The sequence below is a fragment of the Alosa sapidissima genome, chromosome 11 (genome assembly GCF_018492685.1).
Source record: "Alosa sapidissima isolate fAloSap1 chromosome 11, fAloSap1.pri, whole genome shotgun sequence".
Lineage (NCBI taxonomy): Eukaryota > Metazoa > Chordata > Actinopteri > Clupeiformes > Clupeidae > Alosa > Alosa sapidissima.
Genome location: NC_055967.1, coordinates 12974093 through 12996203, shown reverse-complemented (window position 1 = coordinate 12996203; position 22111 = coordinate 12974093). Strand labels below are relative to the sequence as shown.

Here is a 22111-nt window from a genome sequence, read left to right as displayed (position 1 = left end):
GATGAAATCCTTGATAGATTGAACCACTGAGATCTGGACCCCTCTCCAGAGTTGTCACTCTAATGTATGTCGAATAAAAACTGTCCTCCTCAGATGTTCATCCTTTACATTTCTTCATCAGGCCCATAAAGCCTTTTGGAATGGAATTCTCCTCCATTGGGCCCAGGACAGTCTCAGTCAAAGGAAGTGTGGGTTTACAGCTGCTTATTTCCAAAGGCAGAATAATGTTGTTTCTGTTCATTCATGCATGAATCCTGGTGGTGATACACTGCAGTGATATTCCGTCATTCCATATCTGCACAGCTAGACTTATTTTCATTGCAGGCGGCATCTTCAAAAGAGGTCTAGGAATTCTCGCCATTTTAGAAAGTTACGCATTTCCTATATTTATTCTTGCCGGCATGAAGTGGCTATTATGACGGATTTGTTGTTTGGTTAGAGGTAGCTTGACGTAAAGGCAGTTTTTTCTCCAACATTTCATTTAGTAATGCAAGTGAAAGTCTAATAACTTAGAAATGTTTGTAAATGCGTAATAGTTAGTCACTTGCCCTTGACACACCCTCATTTAGCATGTAATAATTTGTTTATATGTGTTCATATATTGTCCTAAAATCTGAATGAATCATGAAGAGGTCATAGGTCAGGCTGGATTTGTGATGCACTAAACAATGGAACAATGGAGGCCATTTTCTTTCATACTAATATTTTGATTTGAATAAGCTCACACAACATATGTTACATTACAATAAATCAGGGAGAAACTCCAAAATAGTTACTGAATAATCTTAAAGGCTTAATAAAACTTAAAGACCCTCACTGGTATCAGATATCTTCTCAGACTTGTGATTCTTATTCCATCTCAAAATGACATACATATTTGTGTCACATATCTTAAGTGACATAGCACACACATTGATCCAACATGAGGTAATGAGAACTGAAGTTTTGAGGTTGAAAGGTCCCTGTGCACCATGAAGCTAAATACTGCCTGGGATTGTACTGACAGGGTTTAGGATCACATGCAAAGGCCAAAGGTCTTTTTGTTTGGTGGGTGTCATGTAAACAGGCCATGCCCACTGCAGGCCATACCAGCACTACCTAAAACGAGGAGGGGGTCAACATCTTTACCATGTAGACCCACAGCATCATAAATCTTGCGCATATGGTATGTAAACAACTTTAATTGCTTAACACCTGTGTAGTTTGTTTAACAGAATAACAGTAAATCAAAGAATAAACACATCAACAGGTGCAAAGAGAGACTTCTTTAATATCTCTAATATCATCATTGAGTGCCGTATGGGTATCTGATAAAATAACATTACATAGACTATGTTAAATGACAGTGATGACCCTCTTGTCCTCTGTGCCCCACAGGCCGAAAATTGCTGAAGTCTTCATGTAACGTCATGGACTGCTTGCTCTCTGCCGTCATCTTCTTTTTCCTCATGTGAGTGGCAGCAGGCATGCTTGCAGCTCTGACAGAAACCCTAACCAGCCCAAAAGGGAACATCTATAGGTCGGATCTGTTTGGTTCCTCTCTGGGACGTATTCCCTGTGTCATGACATAGCCATTCCTCTTCCCCATTTAGAAAACTTCTGTCATAGTTACCTAATGTGTCATCTTGAGGCCATAAAACTAGGACAGGCTTGTCCGGCTCCCACGAGGTCCCCTGAGACACCTGTAGCTACATAGGGGAGCCCTGACTCTTCAATACACAACACGCATGAGGATAAGAAACACATGTGAAAGGGTCAGACTGAATAATATAATATATGCCAGACATTGTTGTGTTGTTGTTATTGCAATATGATTAATAACTAACCAGCTAATTTCTATCTGACTATTATGTTAATTGTTTATTGTGCTGACATCCTCATAAAGGAAAATTACATTTTAGGAAGGTAAGGACTAGGAAGGACTAAGAATGTCTTTTTTCATAGCCTAACAGAGGGTAATTTTCAGATGCTCTCCATGTCCGAACAAAAAATAACAATAGGCTATCATCTTCACGGTGACATGTAGGCTATAGCATATGCACCTTGTAGCCTATGCATGTATCCCACATCCCGAAATTGACTGCATCAAAATAAGATGAATGAAACTGTGATTAGGCAAATGCCAAAACATTAAGAATTCGGTCCGGAGTTTAAAAGAGCATCTGGCAATGGCTAACACAAAACCTCTTTTCTTTGTTTTAATATAAAACGTCTATATCAACTCGAAAACAATAGGCTACGATTAAATAATTTGTGTAAACTGGTGATGCAAACTGATATTGTAACTAAAACTGAATAGGCTACCTCTAAACTCAATACCTCTATGTCCACTAAAACAACATTTATGGACATAAAGGTATTAAGTGGGCGACTATTACCTACGCGCTATCACACAGGGTGTTGAAAAAACGGCAGTGACCAAGTCAGTGGAAGTTTAACACGTGGTTATCCCTATCAAGGGAGGAGTGACATCAACACCAATAATGAAGGCGGCTCATCAATGGGCAGAGGGCTATAAAAGGAACTCAGCGAGGCTTCTAATCTTATCGGATCTGTTCATCTACAGCCTCAAAATCTGCGCAGCAAAAAAAAACTTGCCAAGAGAAGGCTGACCCACAAGAGGCAAGTGGAATGATACATTCATCTATATAGTCACATACTTAATACTTTTTGCAATATGCTCACACAATAAAACATGTAGCTGATAATTTTGTGCTGAAAATGTCTTTACTTTGTAGGTTTCAAATCACAATGTTGGCCACCAGAAGAACTGTATTTCTTATCCTCGGTTTGTTATACTACTTAGTTCAATCAGACGGAAGGCCAGTGAGGTTGGTCTTTTAATTTATTTTTACATTTCAATACTGTACTATTTTCCAGTGTCTTTACAAAGTAAACATTGTATATTCACCTTGAGAATACAATTTTAAATTCTGTGCGTAATGAAATTTGCAAAAAAATCTAATGGTTCATTTTTCATACCTAAGAAAGAGGTCTGTGAGCGAGGTCCAGCTAATGCACAACGTTGGAGTGCACAAACACATCCAGGAGAGACAGGACTGGCTCCAAATGAAGCTTCGGGACATCCACACTGCAGCTATCAGGAACTCTGAGAGAGGAGACCAAGGGAGAGCGCGGAGGCTGCTTCCAGAAGATTTACCGGGGCTCGAGCAGTTACCTCCTGGTGATGTTGAATACATAATGGACATTTTAGAAAAGTTAAATCTTTCCTGAAAGCGGAGTTCTGTGGGTTTTATTGACTATTCCAATATGAAATAATGATATTTTAATCTGCTTATTTATTTATATTTATACAAGTGTCCTGTTTTTATTTATATTCCTTCATTCTAAAGTATTTGAATGTAGAAAATTGTGGCAAAGCCATTACAGCATGCACTTTTGATTAATTTGTAAACCCCAGCAAGACATTCAGCAAGAACAGATGAGCGGGACCAAACTTTTATATCTGTTTTATTTCACTTCTGAAAATGCCTATTGTAGTTGTTTTACTCGAGGCATCATTGACGTTTCACCCTAGAGCCTCCAGCAAATTGAACTGTTGAGATGTGGCTGTAGCCTTCAGTGTATTTTTTTTATAATGTGCAACTGCTATCTCACCAAAAGGTCTATGGGTAGCCCATTATTGAGAATTTATTTGACTGTTTTTGACAAGATTCACAAAATTATAGTCTCTTGTTATTTTATTGTAATTTGCTATTTATCAATTATAATTGTTGATGTTCGTTATCAATTTTGTATTCACTGTTTGATATATGAGTAACCTTATGTCAGCACTGACGATAAATCCTATTTATTAAATTACTCCTTTTGAGAACCAATTGTTGCCAACGTTGTATGTTGAGAAATCATGTGAATTGGCTACTCTAGCCAGTGCATGCATGGACACAAGTGAAGTCTTCCCAAATTATCACTCCAATATTGAGAATGTTTAATTGTTTAGTAGATGAGACCTGAAGGGCATTGACAGGACTTGGAAATAGCTTACATCCAGGAAAAAAACTAACGCATGTCTACTCTCAAATATCGTAGGTCATACCACAAAGTTTGTTTTATATGCATATATTATGCAAGTTACACCTATAGACTGTATAAATAAGGGTTACAGTAATGAAACAAAACTAAACAACACACCTATGCTAAATATGATGTGATGTGCACATTATGACAGTTAAATAGTCTCAAAACGCAAAACTTAGTCCTAGGCCACTCTATATTTGGACCTATAAGGGCCTATATTTTGCCTATATTTGGAATTACAAGTGGTCTAACCCACTGGAGGAGATAACAGTGTCAACATATCAGCAAAACAATTTCAATAACGAATGTAAGAGGCTGTCCTGAAATACTGACAAGTGTTTTAAACATGCAAATTATTCTTCCAATTATAGCCAGAGCATCTTCATCTTACAAAAAGAAAGACTGCGATGGCGTCATGTCCTCGCGAGAACTATGCTACGTGATTACCCAACACTCTAACGGAAGCAAAGACCTAAAGCAATGAAGAGCTAACGTTTGTTGCAGTGGGTGCTGCTTAGACACAGTTAACGTTAACTGCAACTTTACCGGGCATACGCATACGCTATTCATCTAGATCTACGATGCTACATTGTACATTAACAATAAGCTTCATTCTAAACTGACAGGTAAAGGAACGTCGGAGGTTTTGTTTTGATATGTTTAACGGTAGTTTACTTGGTTGGTTGTCTGTCAAAAAACATCCTAGCTATGCTAGCGGCAGCGGTCGGTCGGCAGGTGTCGTATAACTTATCATAGCTTGGTTAGCTTTGGTGATCCCAACTGTTGCCTTATTTGGATCCACCTGTTAAACATTAACTTAGCTATCCTAGATTCTTGCTACCAAATCAGGCTGTAATGTAAAGGTCTTGCCACTTAAATTACGTTAATGTTAGGTCTTTCAGATGGTTTCATGAGAAAAAATAAATAACGGAAACGCTGATTACGTTGAGAGTAACATTGACGCTGACGTTAAACTAATGTTTACATTGGTAAATTCGCTTAGGCCTATCTTTGACTACGTCTGCTAACTACAAAAAGTTGTAACTTTGCCAACTTTGAACTAGTCTATCCTTAGCTGAATAAAAATATAAAAATGTGTTCTGTATTAATGACGTTACAGAAATTGGAAAATGTTAACACAGAGTTTCTCAACATTTACATAAAGTGTTTATTTAGCAAAAGTAACATTAACGTTAGCTAGACAGCATTACATGTTCCTGCCTAATTGTGCAACATGGCAGAAAGCAATGTTATGTGTAGCCTACTTGAATACATTTAGATTGATGTATGGATGTCCTGTATTAAGTATTGGAAAATGGTTCTCTCCACCTTACAATTTGTTGTTAATGAAAAGTAGCGTTAAATGAAGGGTGTGCAGCGTCACTGCTGGCATGCATATTTGGGACTTTGGCGACACCGAGAGGCGTCTAAGGAAAGTTTTCAATTGGAGATGTACCGTAGGTCTGTGCTACAATGTCAGCACATTTTTCTCCAAATTGCCAAGTTGTTATCTACGGAATTATGATTTGATGCTTAGGCCTTGTCTAGTATTAAGCCAAGCTTGCCTACTTGATGCTGTCAGTAGCTTTCGATTGAGAATCAATCCCCTTGCTTCAAATAAATGTCACTGAAAAATTATATCCAAGGAGAATATTCAGTTGGCTTCAGTAAACACATTCTCTTATTTCTGACATTGTTTGTTGGCATCAGTATTTCCAAATGAAGATGCTTTGCTGCTGAATTAGATTAGGATATGATGCTTACTTATACTATTCAACTTGCCAGGTAGAAATGTTGCTGATGCATTTTTACTGATTTCTGCAGGATATGTTTATTTTTGACGAGGTTTCCAGCCTTTTAACCCAGAGGCAAGTGTGATGGCTTCATGTCCTCTTTCATATGACAGCAACTCCAGCGATAATGAAACCTGGGATCATAAGGCAAACTGCCGGTCTCGTAAACTTTGTAAACACTCAAGGTAAATGTAAAAAAAACAAAAAAACAATTGAGTTTTCATACAGTTCTTTGGTAAAATGCTTAAAAGTAGCCCTGGTGACAACCTTAACATTGCTAAAATTCATTGTTGAAGGCAAATGTAACACTTGTGTAGGTGATGGCATGGCCTGTCAGCATTTGCAAAATAAGTATTGTGGGTAATTGTTTGTCTTTTTAATGATGTTTACTTGGCTTTTGTGAAATTTGCGATGATTTGTCCTGAATTTATGGATTGAAGACTTGAAAGCTTGGACTGCTAATTATTGAGCAGTGGAGCTAGTGATGTAGATGATGATAGGGTTCCCATCCTTTGTTGGGTCACCGTATTGCTGGGTTAGATGAGAAAATGTATCTGGAACTGGTGTAGGAAGTTCTGTGAATAATGTTGTGCACATTGTCACTGGTGTAGAAGAATGTTATGCTTAATCAAGTTCAAAATATGAATTATTTGTGTAAATTCTATTGATGAGCCAGATACAGTGCATACGGAAAGTATTCACAGCGCTTTACTTTTTCCACATTTTATGTTACAGCCTTATTACAAAATAGATTCAATTCATTTGTTTCCTCAACATTCTACACACAATACCCCATAATGACAGCATGAAAAAAGTATTTTTAAATGTTCACAAATTTATTAGAAATAAAGAACAAAAATAAAATATATATAAGTATTCACAGCCTTTGCTCAGTACTTTGTTGTGCCACCTTTGGCGGAAATTCCAGCCTCAAGTCTTTTGGAATATGAAGCCACAAGCTTGGCACACCTATCTTTGGGCAGTTTCGCCCATTCCTCTTTACAGAACCTCTCGAGCTCCATCAGGTTGGATGGGGAGCGTCGGTGCACAGCCATTTTCAGATCCCTCCAGAGATGTTCAATGGAATTGAAGTCTGGGCTCTGGCTGGGCCACTCTAGGACATTCACAGAGTTGTCCTGAAGCCACTCCTTCGATATCTTGGCTGTGTGCTTAGGGTCATTGTCCTGTTGAAGGATGAACCGTCGCCCCAGTCTGAGGTCAAGAGCGCTCTGGAGCAGGTTTTCTTCCAGGATGTCTGTACATTGCTGCATTCATCTTTCCCTCAATGGATGATGGAGGCCACTGTGCTCATTGGGACCTTTAAAGCAGCAGAAATTGTTTCTGTACCTTTCCCCAGATCTGTGCCTCAAGACAATCCTGTCCTGTGTACCTTTCCAAATCATGTCCAATCAACTGAATTTACCACAGGTGGACTCCAATTAAGCTGTAGAAACATCTCAATGATGATCGGTGGAAACAGAATGCACTTGAGCTCAATTTTGAGCTTGATCGCAAAGGCTGTGAATACTTATGTATACACTTGTATACAAGTGATTTATTTTTTAATACATTTGCAAAAATCTCAATCTTAAGTTGTCATTATGGGGTATTATGTGTAGAATATAAAAAAATGAATAATCCGTTTTGGAATAAGGCTGTAACATAACAAAAAGTGGAAAAAGTGAAGCGCTGTGAATACTTTCTGCACTACATTATAGCACACAGATGCAGTTTACAGCATACATTTAGATCAGAGCCTCTCATTGTTGTCTTGGGAAGAATCTCATGATCCATCTGGAAGTAGGCTAATGATCAGAGAACATGGTCTAAATGTGTGTGGGGACATAGGATGCTCTTGAAATAGTCCATATAAAATAAACCAATCTGACTCCTTGAACCTAAAGTAGCCGAGGTCTGCAGTGGGGTGGATATGTTAATCATGTCCTGAATGGTTTTAAGGAATGAAAAAGACACTTCTGTTTTTATGTTCATTACAGTTTAAAACCAACATTTAGATAAATTTAGAACTTTTTGCAGCAAAGTGCACAATCATGCCTGGGCTGTTGGCAAACAAGACAACTATGCAGCTATCCTTTATCAATTGAATTCCCTAACAAGTTGTGTTTACATCAAAAAATGAAAATTCTGAATAAATCCAGTCCAGTTTGCAGTTATCAAATGAACCTATGCATCCTAAATTCAGCATTAAACATTTGCACTCTCCTGAATATGCACAGGCTGCGAAGCAGGAACCATTCATCTCGTTTGTAAGTTTTACCATGAATGAGAATCTTGTCACAGTATTTTATAATAGGCCTACATGATGGAGGAAGAGTTCAGCTATGTTTACCAATCTAATGCTTAATTTTGATTGGGAAATGCTTTTTTTTATCATTATATATTTAACCAGAATGTCCCAGACCCATTGGGTTTCCAATGTTTGTGTTTTTTCTTCTGTTCTGACTTTATTCAAAGCTTAACGGGGCAAGGAACCTCTTTCATTTGTGTGAAGGTCTGCAGCGCCACCCTCAATTCAGTTTGGTGCTATAGGTGTTCTGGGCCAAAACAATTGAGAAACGCCTTTATGCTTTATGCAGTTGGTGATTGAAATTGTTAAAGGTTCGTGTCTGCTATATTGGAGCAAATGGTGAATATGAATACCTTCACTTCCTCTCTCGTTCAATAATATGGTATAACCCCCCCCGTAGGCTAATGAATCCAAAATTGTTAATACTGCCCATAAATCGGTGATCATCGCAGTTTCACCTTCATGTTACAAACGTTATGTCAGATACACGCGCTCAAATCATTGGGTTACTCTAAGCGCACCGACAATCACTGCATCGTTGCTTGCAACATCCTGAATGACACGCCTCTTGATAGTGTAAGACTATAAGACATCTTTGATATCTTGTGCTGTACATATATTTAATCACCCCCCTCCAAATCACCTCATTGAATACGACGGTCGTTGCCAATTGGAGGAGGATCCTGCGCGGTCACAGAATGGCTACAATACAGAGATAAAGGTCGGTCTACGTCAGCAAGGCTGCCGCACATGTCAGTCTTGGATAAAGCAAACGGCCATTCATTTCTTACGGCACTCCTGTTACGATTCTTAATGACTGTCCCCGTGCCCTCCCTTTGTGGTCGTCAGAGTGACAAAGGAATAGTGTTAGCTGTATGCACACCTTACAAGTTGTCAGGGAGTATGCGAAATATGCAGAAGTTGGAAAGTAATGCCAGAGGATGCTAAACCAGCTGGGAAGCCCGCATTGTTTGGAGGACCGCAAGTCTTTTATGCTCTTATCCCCCAGATCTTTCCGTGTTGCTGCCTTGTCTTTAAAGCGCATTGTGGTAAAGAGGGGTAGGTGATCGGGTTCTTTTTTCTGTTTGGCGATGCAATTATGCTTTGGACTTTCATAAAACCACACGTCGTTTAATCTGCTTTTAGTAACTCAAATTATTGAACGTTTTAATGATCTAAGATAATATCGCAATGAAGTGATATTCTGATGCAGTCAAATCAAAACATACTTCGCTTTTCTGCCCTTGAAGTCTTTAGGCGCATTCCAGTGTAACATTAGCCCGCCTGTGTCAGCGCGGTGCATTATTGATTGGAACCTTTCTTTTAAGTAAAGGGCATCTGCTTCGTAGATAAAAAATAAATAAATAATAATAATCTGTCTGAAACACTGAGTTTCACTAGTGCCCCTCATCATCAAACAAAAGTCATGTTCAGAGATGCATAGTCTCACAATGCTTTTCCATTGTGTTTCTTCCCTGAGGCTCAGGGTACTTCAGCACGTCTCTGTGCTGGATGTTGGCAGCTATCTAGCTGACCTAATTTTCTGGTGACAACATCCTCTTTAATGTAGTTGGGATAAGCATACACAATAGTAAAGAGGGTTTTTATGACTTGAGCAGTTCTTATGATGAGGTCCCAGAACACATCAAATGTCAAGCGTTGGTCCAGCAGTTTGGCCAGATCTTGTTCTGTCTATGTTGAGCCATGAATGAAATGAGCTTTAGCATAATGTTTTATCTATTTGTATTGGAGGATTTTATATATTGGCTAGGCAAGACTTATTTTTAATATATTTTCTTCATATATTTTCTTTATATAGATATCTTTAAAAATTAGTATTACTTAAACCTACAGTATCTGTCAAATAGAACAATGCAAGAACATCCTTGTTGAGTCCTGTCACCTCTTTCTGTCATTATCATAATGACTTAACCTTTTTAAAAGAATATGTAATTATGATTTTAAATATTTGTAATACTTTAGTAGATTCACATTATTGTGGGATTAAGATCGGTCTGGAACTGTCAAGAGAAACAGTTGAGATGTAGCTTCTTTGTTCTGTGCCCTGGCTCTTCCTCTGAGCATGTCTTTGTCCATGTGGAATGAGGAGGGACATTTCATTGACAAGTCTTGCATGCTGCACCGAGGTGTTGCCACCTAGTTCTTGCAATGATCAGATGTTTAAATAGTCTTAGTATATGTTCTACGTTTGCTCAGTCAGAAAGTTAGACATACAGTGGTAATAACATATTAACAACAAATGTGTAATGTTTGCCTGTTTTCTAATAAAATGGTCTAAAATGACCTGATTTGACTATACAATGTCCATTTTTAGGTTGCATCATGTATTAATGAAAGGGCTGCATGCTGCTGAGAGGTCCTCAGATGACTTTATTTTAACCTTCCTGCTGCCTTTGCTCAGTGCCCAGTCGCGAGGCTCTACGCTGGAGTCGGAGCTGGTGACCATGAGCCTGCAGGGAGCCAGCGGTGGGCCGGAACACTCCAGAGAACACCGGCGACCCAGCGACCGCTCCCGAGACTCCTCCCATGAGCGTGGCGAGGGCCAGCTCACGCCCTGCATCCGGAATGTGACCTCACCTACCCGCCTGCAGCACAGCGGTGAGGGCCCACTCAGGTCCAGCTGCACAGCAGCTTTGTGAGACTGTGCAGTAGTTATGGAATATATGATGCAGTACTTATTCAGTGCTGAAATTACCATTGTGGCATGAACACAGGAACAGGCTGAGTGGAGTGCAGACTCATTCCCATTCATTCTTCTCCAGATATTTTGATCCATCTTCTCTACAAAGTAAATTATTTAAAGGACCAGTGAGTGTTTTGTCTGGGTGGGAACTCCCTAAAAGGTCTGCTTTTTATGTCTTTTGGAAACTAAGCTATGAAAGCTTTTCTCTCATGGGGATGGTGGAAGTGCCTAGCCTGCGTGACTAGTGAGAATGATAAACACATTTATCTGCCCTTAGGTTTAGATAACTGTATGCCATTACAATGAACTTGTAGATGACATCAAAACTAGCACACACATTTCCACACACTGTCACTTTAACCATTATTGTGTTGAATATTGCACTTATTATATTATTACTTATGACCATATGGCCTGAAAAGTCCTCTTCCAGTGGCCTCATGCCTCAAGGGTTTAAACATGTTGTCCTGCATGTTCATCCCCACAGACCGTGACTCTGGTCCTCCTCCATACTCCACCAGCCCCCGGCCCCTGCGAGCAGCCACCAGTGGCCTGCTGAGTGCCGACTTGTCCTGTAAGGGTCACAGCCCCACCGACCTGACCTACATCTACGACAGCGCCAAGGAGGGCCTGCGCAGCATCAGAACCTGTGAGCGAGTCACGCTGATCGTGGACAACACACGCTTTGTAGTGGACCCCTCCGTCTTCACAGCTCAGCCCAACACCATGCTGGGCAGGTGCGGCCATTCACTCCAACACACTCTACGTTTTGCCCACACTTGGTCAATTTGACATGCTTAAAGAGTGTGTCTGTCTTGCTTTGTTGTAGAATGTTTGGATCTGGAAGGGAGTACAACTTCACCAGACCTAATGAGAAGGGGGAGTATGAGGTGGCCGAGGGAATCAGCTCCACGGTGTTCCGGGCCATTCTGGTAAGGAGGCTTCTGCAACCTCTCAGATTACCGTTCACCTTCTCCCGCAGTTCAGCAGAGCCATAGACCAGTTCCTGTTGGCTTTGGAATAGAATTACTCCGCAGTGACAGGGAGAAAGGAGAAACCACTGAGTTTTCATTGAACTTGCAGATGTCTGAGCTTGTTTATTAATCATGTGGTGATTCTTGTTTGGGCTGATGGCAATGTGCAGGGCATTGCTTTGCTGTGCAATTCATAGAGAAGGTGAAAAGGCTGATTTGAATCAAACTAAAGTATAATATAGTCTATAGGGAAAATATTTAACATGACTAACAGTAAACTGTAGCAACAGCATTTCAAACACTGTCTGTAGCTAGAACGATGATCCCTTTATTTTACAAAGAAGCATAAAGATTTGTGTAAATGACCATATTGAAATAGCAGGATAGGAGCATCGAATACTTCACTTTTTAACTTGAGTGATGCTATGTTGATGATTTAAAACGTCAAAAACAAGTTAACCAAGTTTTTCTTTCTCCCCTTACCGATCATGAGTACTGTCTGACTGATAAATATGAAAGATAAGCTTTACATTCTCTTGGGTTTACTGTCTTAAAAATGCTTTACAACACACGGCTTAATATTACAATTGGCTATAGATGAGCAAGTATAAATATTGTTGTTATTATGCCTCTGCCCGCTATATGCTGTTTCATCTGTCTATGCGTCAGTGTGTGCAAATTCTGTTCAGGGCATTTGACATTTTGGCAGGGACAGGCCAATTGATGCCTTGCATCAGCTGCGTTAATGTTACTTTTTATTGTGGTCAGGCTATGAAGCCAGCATTTTACTGAAACGGTGTGTTTGATCACTAAATTCAAAAGCAAGTCTGGTATTCCTGTATTGTGTTTAAGCTCATTTAAGATGTAGTAAATAGGTTTGGATTCATTTCTACCCACTAGACAGACAAGACAGACCCTGCTTCCACCACTTTCATTAGCCTACATGTGTTGGACTTTTAATCTGAGATTACTGGAAATCTTGTACTTATAATAGTCTAATATGAGTCTAATGTTAGTTTGTCATTGATGGTTTATACCACTAGTTTCCTACTTCTAACATTAACAGCTCATAGCTAGAGGATGTGGAACATAACTGCCTATTGCAAAGATAGCAAAGAATCCACAATAATGTTGCGAGATCCACATTAATGTTGCGTAAGGGCAAGGCGGTAGTGACCTAGCCAGTTGGTATGGCAGCCAGAGCATATACTCAGTCATAGTGATGATCTCAAAGGAAGTCTTGGGTTGCTTGACTGTAGCTCCTTGCATGAGTTTGTGCAATAGATGCTTGACTGTGTTCTTGAATATTTTGCAGCAAGTTCAAGATTTATTTGTCACATAAAGTTTAACATTACAGTTTACAGTCAGCAGTGAAATGCTAACTCATAGAGATTATAAATAAAATAGATGGAAACAGATAAAAGGAGAATAATAAATGAATAACAATAAATTAACATGAATACTACTGACAATAAGTACTGAATTCCAGAGATGTATGTCCATAAAGTATAAATTATATTAGTAATACTGATGACGGACACAGTCAGATTACAAACTAGATGTTGAGCTGATTTCTAACCTGCATACACTGTTCCCTAAGTAAATTTTTAGGATTTGTGACTCCTGACCTTACAAAAGAGTGAAGGGAAATTCTCACTGTCAAGTGTAATGTGTGTCATAACGCATGATATGAGATCATTGTGTTTGGCACAGAAAGTGTATGATGTTATGTTCAAGCCACAAGAAATTTGATTAGGTTACTGTAATTAACAAAATAATGCTGCAATCATCGACTCTGTGTTATTTTGCACAAAGAGGATCGCCAAAACAAAGAACACTTCAGATAGATTGTCTTAAGTGAAAGTCACTAAATTATGAAAAAACAAAAAGACTAATGCCTTTAACCATATTAGTCTCTGTGGTTGTTTTGATCATTGGCTTTTTTGTTTTGACCCTGAAATGCCCTGTATCTTTTATGATGCTGTGTTTATGTATTTGGCAATGGTAGAATTTGCATACATACCTAGAGGATTTTTGTGATGGTGAATTTTTGTTTGCATTTGATACAACCGGCTACACAAGAGTTTACGGGCCAGCAGATTATGTGTGGTGTCTTACATAACACAGATTTTCAGGGATCAACTATTAATACTGAACAACATGCCAGAGCTTTCATTTCTGCATGCACAAGTTGTGCCATTCAACGCTTTTCGACGTCTTCATGTCTTTGGGGCTGTTGAGCAGGAGGAAGCTGTGAGGTATCTGTGAGCAATGTTTCTCCCAGTCCAATTTGCCTTGTGTTTGTTCCGTTGTTACTGTGCTTCCGCTGGGGCTGATAGCCTGGGTGTTGCTATATTTGTGTGCTGTATTGCCTAGGATACAGGACACGGCTTTGTCTTGGACTTATCCGCCTAGTTCTTGTTCGCGGCGAGCATAAACTGATGTATTTGTGTGCTTGAATTTTTGAATCTTCTTGGTTATTTTGTGATCACGCTGCTTGTGAGCAGCAGGTGCTGTCGCTCCATGGCAGCACCAGAATCAGAATCAGGGCAACGAGGAACGCACACTCCGCAGGAGACCTCGGGCATTTTCAACGAGGTGGCAGGCGAGTGCCTCTCGTGCGATTGTGTGTGAGCTAGCGGCTGCCTCCCTCACTGTAAATGGATCTGCCATGATGGGGAGAGGAGTGGGAGGGGTGAAGGGCGCTCGCTCCACGCCTGGTCTGGTTACCAGGCTGTGTGCTGTGCTCTGCTGTGCTGTTGAAGTAATGGCCGCCTGTTTATATTTCCCCCCTACCCGCTTCCCTACGCAGGATTACTACAAGTCGGGGATAATCCGCTGCCCTGATGGGATCTCCATTCCAGAGCTGAGAGAGGCATGTGACTACCTCTGCATCTCCTTCGACTGCAGCACCATCAAGTGCAGAGACCTGAGTGAGTAAATGTTATAGGCCTCAGAAAATACCAGATAGTCCTGACGTGTAGGATGCACTAACCCAGTTAGACAGGTCACTCGAATGTTCTTATTAGTGCTGTTATGATGATTAATTTTCATTTGGTTGCTGTGTTCTAATCCTCATTTCCTCTCTAGCATGAGAGTGCCTACTGACAAAGGTTTTATTTTTGGTGTTTGTCATTCAGTGAGTTGCTATTCAGGAAGTAGGTCAACAGCACTCTGATACAGTGCCTTCAGTGGTCTGGCTGCTCGTCAGCTGTAACAAGGTCTGCATCATGGCTCGGAGTATTGATCAGCTGTAAAGTGTTAATTGGTTTCGGCTATTCTGGACAGTGCTCTAGCACAGTGGGAAGCTAATGTCCAGTGTGCCAGTCTGATTTTAGGCGTGTGTTTTTTGACGGAAGCTAATCGAGGCGTCCTGTGCTTTATTGCGGGCTGCAGGTGCCCTAATGCACGAGCTGTCCAACGACGGAGCGCGGCGGCAGTTTGAGTTCTACCTGGAGGAGATGGTGCTGCCGCTGATGGTGGCCAGCGCGCAGAGCGGCGAGCGGGAGTGCCACGTGGTGGTGCTGACCGACGACGACGTGGTGGACTGGGATGAGGAGTACCCGCCGCAGATGGGAGAGGAGTATTCTCAGAGTCAGTGTCCACTAGAGCCTCCAAACCTCTTTATAGCTGACCTGTAAGGTCCCCCAAACCTCTGTTAGTGTAGATAGAAAAACAATCCTATGCCATAGCATTCTCATTACACTTATCAACAAGCGTTGGTTCAACAAAGATATGGTTCTTTCATGTTGAGATAGACCCGCTGATGTGTTTTTGTCCTTTTCTCCTTTGTTTACAGTAATATACAGCACAAAACTATACAGGTTTTTTAAATACATTGAAAATCGAGATGTTGCCAAGTCGGTCTTAAAGGAGAGAGGACTGAAGAAAATCCGATTAGGCATTGAAGGTAAGATAACTGTTTACTGTAAGTAATATGGTTTCTGTCTGGCCATATGTCATATGGCATAGGGAAAGTGATACTGTTTCTGTCCGATGGTATGTCATTTGAAAGACATGCTTGGTCAGATATGTGTCAATAGAGACTCATTAGACATGAGCACGTTAAATATTAAAGTGTTGACTAACAGCGAAGCTACACCAGGCGCGTAACTGAAGTGTTCCGTTCGCGACGCTTAAAATCCATTTTAGAAGAATGGTCTATTTTTTTTCGAACGTACGCGCCGCTATCACGTCTGGTGTAGCTACTTCCATTGAATATAGTGGAAGCTAATTGTTTGCAGCAGACGCAACGCGAACGGAACGCTTCAGTTACGTGCCTGGTGTAGCTCAGCCCTTACACTTGTGAACGCATGCCTTGCAGGCTATCCCACGTACAAGGAGAAGGTGAAGAAGCGGCCTGGGGGTCGTCCTGAGGTCATCTACAACTACGTGCAGCGGCCGTTTATCCGCATGTCCTGGGAGAAGGAGGAGGGCAAGAGTCGCCACGTGGACTTCCAGTGTGTCAAGAGCAAATCCATCACCAACCTGGCGGCAGCTGCCGCAGACATTCCTCAGGACCAGCTGGTGGTCATGCACCCTGGGCCCCAGGTGGACGAACTTGATATCCTGCCCAATCATCAGCCGCAGCCCAGCTACCACTACGAGCCTGAGCCCGACGCCCCCTCGCCCGCCACCTGACCCTCGTGCTCATCAGCAGCGCCACCAGGAGCCAGCTCGGACACTGTGGCCTTCACACCTGCTCTTCGGCCTTACTGCCCCCACAGCCCTCCTCACGCCCACTCCTCAGCCCCCTTTGATTCTAAAACATTTTGAGTTTGGAAAATTTTTGATTTTTTTTTTTTAGTACGGCTTTGTGTGTCTGTTTTTTACTGTGAGACAGTGAGTTTTTTTTTGGGCTCTTTAGTCAAGTGGTGCTGCACCGTGTGTGTGTGTGTGTGTGTGTGTGTGTGTGTGTGTGTGTGTGTGTGTGTTTTTTTCTGTGAAAGCATAATTTGACTGCAGACAGGAACCTAGTATGTGTGTGGCCTCACTGTGAAGCATGCTACACAGTGCTACAGCTGAGTAGCACTGAAAATGTCCACCATGTAGGCAACATGCAGAAATGATGTCACCTTTTAATAAAGTACCTTCTTTTGTTGCAGTGAAATGATACTTCCCGTGTTATTTTTGGAAGTTTTTCTTGGTCTAAATTTGTTCAACACCCTTATTGACTTGATTTATGGGAATTCTATTTTGTGTCCGAGGTATACTATATTCTCAGTTTTAGTGCTGACCTCCATACTTGGCCACTCATGAACGATTGAGCCCACTAAACAGTTTATATGCATAACTTCACCATTTTATCCTCATAAAACTGTCACTTCGCTATGAAACAACATAACTTTGTGCTAACTTTGGCCAACATGGTCAGGATGAGCCTATAGAAAGACTGGCATTCTTTTGAAGACTGGAACGCAGTAATTAAAAAGACGCTCATGGCATCCTCAGAACTGACAGAGTTGTGGTCAGTTTTTATTTGGGGCAGCTGTGGCCTACTGGTTAGTGCTTGGGACTTGTAACCGGAGGGTTGCTGGTTTGAACCCTGACTTGTAGGAACGGCTGAAGTGCGCTTGAGCAAGGCACCTAACCCCTCACTGCTCCCTGAGCGCCAATGTAGCAGGCAGCTCACTGCGTCGGGATTAGTGTGTGCTTCACCTCACTGTGTTCACTGTGTGCTGAATGTGTTTCACGGATTGGAATAAATGCAGAGACCAAATTTCCCTCACAGGATCAAGAGTATATATACTTATACTTACTTATTTCTTCATAATTACTGCACCTGTTTTCCAAATTGTACAACACAACCATACTAACCAGTGTCCAGTGTAACCATCTTTTCACATTTCAAGCTTCTGATATTAACAACCTTACCTTTCATATTTAAATTGCCTTACTGTGGGTTTGTTGTGTTGCCTTGCACAGAAAGCATTAGATGTCCCCTAGGGGTGATATTTGTCACACGTGTTTTCAGTCCACAATCCATGAGGAGAAACACTAACTCTGTAAACAGCACCATTGAGTTTGTATACCTTCTTCCAGTCATTCTTAAGTTCAAATGCATTTGTAGCTACAGCAGTTTCAATGTTCAGTTTATTACCACACATAGGACGGAGAAACGAGAACCGGTAGTTGGGAGTCATCACATCAGCGTTTACTGAGTGGGCACTTCCTCCTTAGGCTGACTCAGGGCTTCTCCTCCTGGCAGATGTGCCAACGTGTATGTGGGCATAAAATGACAGACCTGCAGTGCTGTTCCTATTGTTAAGAGATCAGTGCAGTTGAGCATTGAAGCATTTCATCTAACATCATCTTGGCGTCACTTGTTTCATATCTTTAGATTATAATTAATTTTTACAGCATACATAATATATTTAACTACAAGTCATCAGGCCGTCAACAAGTGTTTGAATAACATTCTGTTTGTTGGAGGTGTATTCTTCTCCATACTGGTCATGATAAGAGGGGGGCACAGATCAATAAATATGAACCCAGAGAATGTTAACTGACAGAAAAAACCAGAGAAAGGCCTAAAAGCGGGAACTCTCCATCACGTTGCAAGGCAATGCATCTCTCATCATTCACTGGCTTCTAGCATTCTGCCACTGGATGGCAACATATTACAAAAATATCTCAGCCCGGGACCAATGGGGTACTAGCCACTTTCTCATGATGTAGTAACTGGGCAGAAGGGTGGTTTGCATCATCCAGGTCATGCTAAAGTGGTTATTGAGAACAACATTAAAACATTACAGCTTCAAATTACTCAGTCATACTGCAATTACTAGATCAGCGTCAAACTACAAAAAACTACATACATTTCATTTCAATAGCAAGAGAAACAAATATCTTTTATTTTAAAAATATCTCACTGCTGATACAATACACTTTACCATATATACTTTGCATTAATATTTCTTACATGATACAATTCACATAAAGAATATTTAACATTGAAACCATTTGTAGTGTAAAAACATCAAAACACTAAAACAAAAATGAGACTTTCCTCAAGGGATAAGAGCATAAGGGGACGGGTCTGGTAAATACAGAGGACAGGAGGGCCTTAACTTGCATGTTGTTGTGAACAGGCAGTATGGAAGTACGTCTGGCAGGGAAAGGCGTATGTGTGAACTGAAGCATGTGTGTTTGTGTGTGTGTGTGTGTGTGTGCGCGCGCGCGCGCGAGTTCCTATTTGACAACAGCCCTGCACCTCTCATTCTCAGCAGCACAGGGGCAGTGGCATGCGTCCTGCTGATATGCCTCCATAGGTGCCAGCTTCTCAGGTCCAGGAGTTTTTCATAACCTACCAGCGTCTAGGCACCCCACCCCCCTTCCCCTTCAGTCCGACAGAGCTCCCCACCCCCCCTTCACAGGGGCCAGGGCAGGTCGCTGAAGTCCACTGGGCCTCCCAGGCCAGCGTCGGCCTCCAGCAGGCTCATGATCACCGCCATGGCCGCCTCGTCATTGCTGGGGCTGCTGGACCCGGGCTCGTCCATGATGTCAATACTCAGGTGGGAGTTGTCACCTAGAGGTAGGAATGAAACAAATAGAAATTAAGGATCATGTTGGAGTTACAACACACACACACACACACACACACAAAGCTGTAACTCACTCATGATGGAGTTGTTAGAGTATGGGTATCCTATCGAATCCGGTCCCGACACCATTCCTCCAGAGGGAAGATCTGGAGTTCCTCCGTTCTGAATCTGCAAACGATACAAAAAATATAACCATGAGAAGGACAGAAGGCAACATCCTACAAATCACAAATCATTTCCACCACCCACTTAAATTACAGTGAGTGATCCGATGTCCCTAAAGGTGGCATCTTTAAAGGATAATTCCGGTGTGATTTTGACCTAAAGTGTGTTGAAACATAATACCGAGTGTGAACATATGTCTCATAGCTCACCTCGGCTTGTCCCCTGCACTCAGAAATCTGGCGCTAGTTAGCCAATGCTACCAACAGTGTTTCGTTGCGGTGCCTCGGGCATCGTCCTAGCCATGCAAATAAATCACTGTTTTACACCATTTACGAGGCTCAAAGTAGCTCCATACTTCATTGGTAGACTTACGAGGGCCTTGACATTTAAAACGAGACATGGAGAACTTTGAAAAAGCACTGGTAGTTTATTTACAAGACGATTTATACAGACAGTACCTTAAGGAATTTTACCGTTCAACGCCATCTTTAGTCACGATAAGTCGAGCGACGAGTACGAACTAACAGGTATGATAAGGGATCAGATTCCAAAAATAATTCTGTGGAAATGCATGGATTCCAGTTGCTGCTACTGGAAGCAACTGAATCCATGCATTTCCACAGAATTATTTTTGTAATTTGTGTTTCAACACACTTTAGGTCCTTTAAATTGTTGAGTGAACAATTATCTGTGGAACACTGGTGTTGTCCAAAAGAGTATTTCACTTCAGATTTGGTTGTGCATAAGACACAGCAAATCCTTTCATAAGACACGAGTCTATCACCACTTGTATCATGCAGACACGGTTATATTCTGATGAGTGAAGTGAAGCGTGCCGAGGTGTGTGTGTGTGTGGAAGTGAAGCGTGCTGACGTGTGTGTGTGTGTGTGTGTGTGTGTGTGTGTGTGTGTGTGTGTGTGTGTGTGTGTGTGTGTGTGTGGTGATGGAGCTACAGAGCACACTTCCGCTCAGCTCCCATGGGCTCTGACCTTCTTCCCCCCGGGCGAGCAGGTGTCAGGAGGGGGCGTGCTGGTGATGTTCAGAGGGCTGGAGCCGCAGCTGGAGGGAGACGAGCCTCGAATTCTGCACACAGGAGGAGGACACAGGAACATCAGGGCCAGATAAGGGGACAAAACATACTTACTGCACTACACACACACACACACACACACACACACACACACACACACACACACACACACACACACCCTTTCCCTCACCTCTGGATCTCCATGACTTCTTCAGCGATCATGCGGCCGATCTTGCCAGCTCCAGCACGTGTGCCCCCAGGAATGCCAGGCACCGTCTGAAGTGCACGCCTCCCTCCTCCTGTGGACACACATGCCAGTCACCAACTCATCACCATCACCAACACGTCACATTCCAATCCTCCACAGACCCCCACATCTCTGCGCATCAACAACATTCACTTTGGAGTTTGCCAGAACATCAATGTGGCTATAAAAGATATTATGGTCTCTACACAAACCTTAAACAATTGGTCTCATGTTGGTACTTAATGTACAGATTCTGTATTGACTCTGAACCTAATGATGAACAAGTAGAATATCCTCTAATGTCACATGAGCAGTGTTGACCTGAACGTGTCCTTTACAGAGTACAAGATTGAGCACCAAAAGAGCCTCAGACTACTAAAGGAGAGCACGTACAGTAGAGGAGAGGAGAGCGGAGGAGAAAGAGAAGAGAGAGGAGAGGAGAGCTGCTGATGAAGCTCACCCTCTGATGTTAACACACTGTCCATGCTCTGAGGCGATGACGCTGGCTGGGGGTAATTGGGATCGGCTCCATCAAGCACACTCCCTCTGTGAAGAGAGGACCGGTGTGAAATTCACAGACACGCAAACACAAACATCATAAACCCATTTATTGGTTGACAATTACTATTTATTTTACTATTCACAAATCCTTGATATTTAACCATTAGGAAGCACAAATTTAGACTCGACTCGGAAAAGGTCATGTACACTGTACCTTTAACAATAGAGTTGCTACATCATACTGATCCTTATATGAATGTGCAATGAAGAGTAGAATGCGGCTGCACTTACGAGACCACTGTGTTTGTGGAGACGATGTATTCCACCTCTTTAGTCCAGGGGTTCATGAAGCTGAACCAGCGGCTTCTCAGGGTGATGAAGGAGCCGTCCTTGATCTTGAACTTGTAACAGTTTGTATTGATTTTCTCCCGCATCTGCAGCACTAGCAATGCATGAGACAGCTCATCAGACTCCAACAATGACCACTTAGAACTTATCTGCAAACCATCTTACAGTTTTAGTCATGTCTTTGTCAAATTAAGCTAATGATGAAATGATACCTTGTCTGTGACATTCGGCCAGGTGTCCAATGTCATCCTGGTGGAAATACTCATAGAAGGAAGTACCTAGAAGCTCTTGGGGTAAATATGCAAGTATAGCCGTGGCCCTAAACAAAGACAAAAACTTTGATTAACAACTGACTGTATATTAGCATTATTGTCAACTCAAATATGAATGAACTGATATCAAAACACATTTTAAAAGGGTATTTTTGGAAATTATTTTGGAATTTCTTATGTGAAAATA

The 22111-nt window shown here is 41.6% G+C and overlaps 2 protein-coding genes across 6 annotated transcripts in view; one reads left to right on the top strand and one right to left on the bottom strand.

The window, feature by feature from the left end:
• Positions 1 to 4497: 4497 nt before the first annotated feature.
• Positions 4498 to 16927, top strand: btbd10a (BTB (POZ) domain containing 10a). 3 transcript variants are annotated; one of them, XM_042110870.1, is made up of 9 exons: positions 4498 to 4664; positions 5863 to 6016; positions 10562 to 10758; positions 11331 to 11580; positions 11673 to 11775; positions 14630 to 14750; positions 15214 to 15411; positions 15617 to 15727; positions 16142 to 16927. In XM_042110870.1, exons 2-9 carry the CDS (start codon positions 5916 to 5918, stop codon positions 16456 to 16458), a joined length of 1398 nt encoding a protein of 465 aa, XP_041966804.1. In that variant the 5' UTR covers positions 4498 to 4664; positions 5863 to 5915; the 3' UTR covers positions 16459 to 16927. The 3 variants fall into 3 exon arrangements, with proteins under 3 accessions (XP_041966804.1, XP_041966805.1, XP_041966803.1); XM_042110871.1 differs by lacking the exon at positions 5863 to 6016; XM_042110869.1 differs by lacking the exons at positions 4498 to 4664; positions 5863 to 6016 and adding an exon at positions 8891 to 9198.
• A 1709-nt stretch (positions 16928 to 18636) lies between these two features.
• The window catches only part of arntl1a (aryl hydrocarbon receptor nuclear translocator-like 1a), a 15322-nt gene continuing 11847 nt past the window's right edge, over positions 18637 to 22111 (bottom strand). For all 3 annotated transcript variants that reach the window (XM_042109903.1, XM_042109905.1, XM_042109904.1), the window contains 7 exons: positions 21865 to 21971; positions 21596 to 21746; positions 21264 to 21349; positions 20747 to 20855; positions 20516 to 20609; positions 19436 to 19529; positions 18637 to 19345 (listed from right to left, as the gene is read on the bottom strand). In XM_042109903.1, the coding sequence (XP_041965837.1) occupies positions 19188 to 19345; positions 19436 to 19529; positions 20516 to 20609; positions 20747 to 20855; positions 21264 to 21349; positions 21596 to 21746; positions 21865 to 21971 (799 nt within the window). In that variant the 3' untranslated portion in view covers positions 18637 to 19187. The remainder of the gene's footprint in view (positions 19346 to 19435; positions 19530 to 20515; positions 20610 to 20746; positions 20856 to 21263; positions 21350 to 21595; positions 21747 to 21864; positions 21972 to 22111) is intronic.